Here is a 7,500-nt window from a genome sequence, read left to right as displayed (position 1 = left end):
TCCTGTCTCCATATAAACAGGAAAAGTTATGAATCCGCAAAACATCATGGTTCACGTCGGCTTACGTCGCTTCTGTTTATCACATCGGTGAATAGCCGTCGGCGATATTTGAGTTCCTAGGATGAGCTCGCCCCACTCATCCTACGAATATGAATGTAATTAAACCGATGTAAACAAACAGCCTTGTCATAAAGTAGAAGGGAAGTGGTTCTACTATGCATGCATGCCTGGTCTATCTGGCAGTGTGTCACCGCCACGGTGCGCCACCTAGCCACCTGGCATGCACATTACAGTGTGTTCAATCATTGTTGCGTCTCCGTGTAAATGCTGAATAAAAAGTGAGAAGGCAACGGGACTTGGCCTTTTTCTGGCCGTGTAAATGTGGCCAGGGAGTGTACAAATGGAACCAAATGGACCCGTAAGGGTCATTTTGGTAATATTATTACCTCATGTTGTCCACCACAAGTGTGAATTGTGAAACATTATGTAAGGAGCTTATTATTATTTCAAACTTAACTAAAATAATTCATAAACCTACAAGCTCACACGCAGCGTGTGTTTTTAACAGTGTAATTCCTATATGTAAATGACCAGACGGAGACATGGAGCTCTGTGCACCGTGACTGCAACACAAGGAGATCGCTCATAGAATATTCATTTAGGGTGCAAGGGAGGGTCGCATTGCATTTATGTGCAAATGTGCATGCAAAGTTATGCCATAAGTTGGCTTCCATCGATATCTGCACGCGGTGTGTCAGTCAGTGTGTGCACTGTGCATGTGTGTGCCACTGGATGTTTCCACGTGCGGTCCTGTGTCTGTGTGTGTGTGTGTGTGTGTGTGTGTGTGTGTGTGTGTGTTTTTGTGTGTGTGCGTGTGCGTGTCCGCGTGCGTGCGTGCGCCTGTGTCGGGTTCGGGTCGAACTGGGGAATCAGAGAAGAAACAGAACTACGGCTTCGGGGGAAAAGCTAATTAAAAAACAGAAACAGAAACATGTCTTTGTATCTCTCATTCCTCCGTCGGAGAAGGAGAGGAGGAGAACCAACAGACTGGAATAGCGTGCAACGCATGGAGGAATAAAGCCCCCAGGCCCTTTGAAGTCAGCTGCTAATATTGTTGCAGAATTATGAGAAATATAAACTTTGCTAAAATAAATATGCTAAAACAGGTAGAGAGAGAGAGAGAGAGAGAGACACACACAGAGAGAGAGACAGAGATAGTGAGTGTTGGCATAATAACATAAATTGGAGTGTGGAATTCCAGATTCCATGGGTTAGTGAGGCAGCCATGAGTCAGTCATGGTCAGATTTGCATTTTAATTCTGAAATGTTAATGTTCTGAATAACTAATTTAAGACTTTACCACTATTATTTAGCACACTGTTCTGTGAGGACATTGCAATGGTGCCCTCAAATAAGTTAACTGGCAAAACTACTATACCACTATACATGGCAATCATTGCCTTAACAAAGGCTTTTGACTCTGTGAACGGCAAGGCCTCTGAAAATCCCGTCAAAATGTGGATGTCCAGAAAAGTACATCAGGGTTCTCCGGCTCCTACGTGACAACATGTCAGCAACAATCCTCTGCAGTGGCAGTGAGACTGAGCCTTTCAAGGTGGAGACTGGTGTCAAACGAGGATGCATCATTGCCCCCACTCTGTTTGCAGTCTTCATTGCAGCCAATCTGCACCTAATTGCTCACAGCCTATACCGTCTGGAGTTCAGATCATATACAGCACAGATGGCAGCGCTGTTCAACCTTAACCGTTTCAAGGCCAAATCCAAGATCTCTCACAATCCCCTCGTGGTACTGCAATATGCAGCCGACAATGCCATCATTGCCCACACAGAGAAAGATCTTCAGAGCATACTCTACTTGATGCTTTTGCTGGGATTGGACATAAACGTGAAAAAAATGTTCTCCATCAGCCCCCACCAGACTCCTCCATAATCTCACCGACGATAACGATCAACAATGTAGCCCTTGAAAATTTGGACCAGTTTCCCTACCTGGGTAGCCACCTCTCCTCAAGGGCAGACATTGACAGCGAAGTATACACCACTGTGCAGGTGGGGCTTTTGCAAAGCTTTGTAGAAGGGTCTTTGAAAACTCCAACCTGCTGGCCAAGACTCGTCTACAAGGCAGTTATCCTGTCCACGCTCCTACAGTATAAGGTGCAGACATGAACCACCTACAGCAGACACATAAGAGCCCGGGGGCTGTATTTTGTGTGTCTTAAGTAGAATAAGTACCAGGTCTTATTACTTAACTTAAGACCTGGAGGCGTGATCAATGCCATTTGGCTATTCTGAGTGTCCAAAGAGCATTGACCACACCTCCAGGTCTTAAGTTAAGTAATAAGACCTGGTACTTAAGACACGCAAAATACAGCCCCTGGAGTCTTACCACCAAAGGTGCCTACAATAAAATCCTGGACGCATCGATTGGAAGGAGAGGCGGACAAATGTCAGTGTGCTCGAGGAGGCAAACATCGACACCATTGGCACCATCATATTTAAACACCAGCTCAGATGGACAGGCCATGTTGTGCGAATGTCGGAAGACCTCAAAACAGAAGCGCATGGAGGAATAGTATACATGAGGGAGGAAGGGAGCCATATTGTTAAGGCCCTATGTGGCCCTAGTGGTGTTTTGGTTTGTGTATAATCCACTGTTAGTGTTTTTCAGTGCTGCATGATGATGGATGGTGGGAGTACGTAGCAGTAGAGATTGGAGGAGTGGCATGGAGATTGGGATTTCTTTTGCCATTGTAAAAACTTCTGAGTTTCCCAGTTTTCCCAGTGAAACTATTAGTTAGACAGAGTTACTAGTCACTCAGACAAGGTCCACTATAGCCAGACAGTCAGACAAAGTTACTTTAAGCAACTCATAAATCACTATCACGGTATACCAAACCATTTAGTCTAGATTGTGATTTTCTTTTTGGTGTAGTTCAGGACTGTTTTTTCTTTTTCTAGGTAGGGTTGGGGTTTTGTTTGTTATTTTGGCCTTGGCCACCCTGACGACATACTGTTTATTCACTTGCCCTATCCTTTTCTCAATAAATGTAACATTTTCGTTTACCCTGGTTTGTGATCCTTGTGATAGGCCACACATATATTACTCCTTTGGAGCCAAGACCCAATTTAAGATCGCTGATGATGTGTGCATGCATGCGTGTGTGTTTGCATGTGTGTGTGTGTGTGTGTGTGTGTGTGTGTGCGTGTGTGAGACGCGCGTTACCTGCTCCAGCAGGTCCTCCACCTTCCTCTGCCAGCTCTCTCTTTGGGCCATCATCTCCAGATCCTTCTGCTGGGACAGCTGAGTGAGAGCCGAGTTCTTATCAGCATCGTACTCCTCCGACAACTCCTCCTTCAGCAGCCTCAACTCCTCTCTGAGAGAGACACACCAGGAGAGACCAAGAGAGGAAGGAGAGAGAGAGAGAGAGTAAGGGCCGATACATACTCCCATTTCGGCGCTGTAGTGCCGAAATGTTTTCGGCTCGTCAGAAATTTTCAGTAGCACCGAAGAGCCGACTTTAGGACGGTACCCGCCCCCCCGAACCTCAAATGACGTCAAATTGTAGGCTCTACAGCGCCGAAACGACTTTTATTCGGCTCTAAAATAGGAGTATGAATCGGCCCTTAGCTGGGTGAGAGCTGAGAAATGAGAAACAGAAAAATTGTGGAGGCCCGGGCCAAAAGCCTGAACTCGATTCTGCATAATATTTATTTAATTTCTATATAAAAAGCAGTAAATAGCATTGTTTTGACAAGCTGATAAGAGTATATGTTATTATTATTACTACTATTATTTACTGACTTCAGTGAATAAATACGTAGTAGTCCATATTTTGTTGAAACCACCATCTATGTGAATAAACAGGCTTCAAAATAAAATAAATGCAGTTTTAGTCCACGCAGAAGGTAAAATTAGAATGTACGTTTTATTTTCTAATTTCCAAGTAACCTTTCACATAATGCAATGCCCAGGTCTGCCCTATAACCTCTCACCGGAGGGCGTCCGTCCATTTCTGGTCCAGGTCGTCGGCCATCTTGTCCATCTTCTGCTTCTCTTCCGTCCGGATGGACATCACCCTGGCCTCGTGCTGCTGCTTCTCTGTCTCGATCTCCTCCTGCGCGCACGTGCGCGCGCACACACACACACACACACACACACACACACACACACACACACGCACACACACACGCACACACACACGCACGCATGCACGCACGCATGCACGCACACACACACAAATAGCTGTGAAAAGTGGCTTATTTTCGGTGCACAACACCAGCGCGCAACTACACCCCCCCCAGGCCGTGCTTGGTGGTTATGTTAGAACAGCTAATGGGCATTAGGGCTGTCAGTTCACCTCTATAATCCAATTCGAATTTCATTGCTTAAATATTTGTAATTTTCGAATATATTCGAATATTTACATTGTTTATTTTTGCTCATATTTAGCCTATAATAATACACGTGGCTGGCATGTCTTGTGAGTTTTGGGAAGTGCATAGTTTTGACAGGTCTGCCTTCTGTGGACAGTGAAATCCTGACCATTAAACGGGCAGAGGCAACGATAAAATCTATCATTCATTGTGAAGCCAGCAACATGTTGATGCAAACAGACGTGTACAGTAGCTGCTCGGCCTGCTCCAAATGATATTAGCATTCGTCTGTGTCTGCCCGTGTAAACGCAGCATCGAGTGTGTTATTAAGGAGGACTCCTTGGCTTCTAACGATATGGACTAATGTTAGCTCCCATGCTAACTAGTTGCTGCCCTCGTCAGAAACAACAACACCACAGATCGGGTGGAAGATGCTGATATCACTTTGCTTGTGCCCGTGGATGGGAAATGAGATTTAAAAGGCTATAGAAGCGTGGATGAAAGGCAAGCACAGATGTGCAATAAAGTTGCGTCGTGAAACTGTATTATGATTTTCGTTCTACCGGCGATTTCTGTCTGCGTAGTATACTAGTATCTATGTATGTGTTACAAGGGTTTGTGTGTCTGTGAATAAATGGGCTACAGCCAGTAAGCCCGCCCACCCTGTAGACTGTCTCTGATTGGCTTACCCTGAAATCTGGCCCTACTTTAGCCAATCAATGACCTCTTCTGCGACGTGACCGGCGTGCACCTTTTCACATGCAGTGGAAGCGGCCGGGGAGATTTCACAGCGGTAGATGCGTTACTCAATACATTTAGTGAGCGGATAAAATAACATAAAACAAAATAAAAATATTAAATAGAATTAATAAATTATAAAAGCTCCATTCGAATGGCAATTTTAGCTTTCGAATATATATATATTTTTTAATATTCGAATTTCTTTCATATTATGAAATTCGTTCTGACAGCCCTAATGGGCATTGTTAACCCAAAAAAACCGTATGTTGATATATCGGTGGTTGGTGGGAAGGTCGCCGGTTCGACCCCCCCCCCACACACACACACACACACACACACCCTCTGGTTGGCCCAGTTTATGTGTAGTATCTACTGGGAGTGGGAAGGTCACCGGTACCCCCCCAGCCCCTCCAGTTGGCCCACTTTATGTGCAGTATCCCAGCACAAGACCCTTAATAGCAGCTCCCATGGCACTGTATTAATGGCACTTTCCCAACCGCTCCTAATGGTTAGGGATGGTAAATGCAGTGAAGGGTACAATTATGAGCAATTACCCCAACCACAACATCTTCTTATTATATACTTATATACTTAAAATGAAAAACAAACAAAAAACAAAACAATAACATACAGTACATATATAAGTACAGTATAATAAAATAAGGGCACTTCTTAAACTTCTTCTGGTCATGGCTGTTGACTCTAAATAAAAGTATAATAAAACACACACATAACATAACCCTTGAAGCCTCCTAACAAGGCTTCTTTCCCCCTCCCCTCCATTGGCTTCGGTACAGCCGAAATCTGTTCAACACTTGTCGAGGAACAGTCAAACAACGCTGTACGATTCTAGATCTACTCTCCTCCCTCCGTTTGGGGCTCTTCTTGACCACAGGACACGGCAGAGGGTCAATCATGGCTGCCAGTTCCCACCCGATGTCGTGTGGGAGTCCAGACCGCTCCAGACCGTACTGAATTACCGCCAGCTTGCATAGCGTCTTGAGACTGGGACTGAAGTCCCAGACGAACAGGTCATCATTGGGTGTACGCATGTTTCCTTCACATCCTCCAAAGATGATGACACGATCTCCCACCATGCAACAGCAGCCACAACTAATGAAGAATGAGTCGTTCACCTTGGGCTTAACCTCTTTCCAGGAAGAGGTTTCCGGACTGAACTTCCACATGTCATTGCAGGGCTGCAATGACATGTGGAGGAAGTTCTGCAGTGACTCTGCAGTTACACCACCAAATATGTACAGCTCTCCATTGTAGGAAAAAGCTGAATGGAATACGCGTTCTTCTGTAGGAAGCTGTGCAGAAGGATTGCTGAGCCAGCAGTTGGTCTCTGTGTCAAACACTCGGGTGCTGCTCTTGCCGTCGTCCTGGACCAAATAACCTCCACCAATAACAAACATCTTTGTCCCGATGATGGTGGCAGTGTGAAGTGCTGATTTGGGCGGCAGAGTTCCACTGGTGTCAATTAAGGACCAGACCATTGTGGCGGTGTCCAGCTTGTAGATGTCATTATTGGATACACCCAGCTGGTTCTTTCCTCCATGGACATGCATGTCCTTCCTCAAGACACAGGCTGAGTGGCCCGACCTCGCCTCTGGAACGCTCCCAGAGACCTCAGCATTGAGCCATCTGTGGGTGTGGAGGTCAAATGCATAAAGCATGTTGCTGCACAGGTCTACATTTTCAGCCATTTTATCCATCATTCGTATTCCACCCCAGATGTAGACAGTATCTCCAATGAGCACGGCCGTGTGGAATGTGCGACTACAGGGCACCTCAGGGGGGCGCTCTCCTGCTGTAGTTGTCACTGGTGGCAGCGGCGTGGTCCATCTCAGCGACACGGTACTGAAGACGCTCACCATGATCTGATCTTCTCTGGCGTTCCAAGGGGACCCTCTGAAGACGTACACCTCGTGTCCCACCGCTACAGTGATGGCACCGACAGTATCTTGGATGACCTTTGGGTCTCCTCGTAACTCCGCTGTACAGCGCAACATTTGACCGACTGGTTAGCTGGTAAATGACACCGTCACCACCTTGCTCTGTAATAGAGTTTTATTGAACATGAGGCCATTTATGCAGTAAGAGGACAGTCTATGATGTCAGTTTGTGTGACATCATATTTGGTCAAACTTTAATCACACGTAATGTAGCCCAAAAAGGTTAATGCATGGCATGAATCCGATATCATGATTGGCTAGTGGGAGGGGCGGGTCGGTGGGCGGACCTCTGACGTCACTCTGACTCAGCCATAACCATATAGGGAGTTCCCAATGAAGCTACGCCCAAATATGGAGTGTGTAGTCTAATGTCAATGTGTCGTCATGGCACCGGCCCTAAACAAAT

General features: G+C 45.9%; 1 protein-coding gene across 1 annotated transcript in view; it reads right to left on the bottom strand.

Annotated features, from left to right (window-relative positions):
- Positions 1-7,500, bottom strand: part of fam184aa (family with sequence similarity 184 member Aa) — a 40,971-nt gene that overhangs the window by 16,595 nt on the left and 16,876 nt on the right. Inside the window, exons 9-10 of the mRNA XM_080758680.1 lie at positions 4,015-4,136; positions 3,245-3,395 (exon numbers count right to left, since the gene is read on the bottom strand). Of these exons, the coding sequence (XP_080614806.1) occupies positions 3,245-3,395; positions 4,015-4,136 (273 nt within the window). The remainder of the gene's footprint in view (positions 1-3,244; positions 3,396-4,014; positions 4,137-7,500) is intronic.

The sequence above is a fragment of the Protomyctophum bolini genome (genome assembly GCF_963924005.1).
Source record: "Protomyctophum bolini genome assembly, chromosome: 24".
Taxonomy (NCBI): Eukaryota; Metazoa; Chordata; class Actinopteri; order Myctophiformes; family Myctophidae; genus Protomyctophum; species Protomyctophum bolini.
Note: the sequence above shows the minus strand (reverse complement) of the source record. Positions and strands in the feature narration are given on the sequence as shown.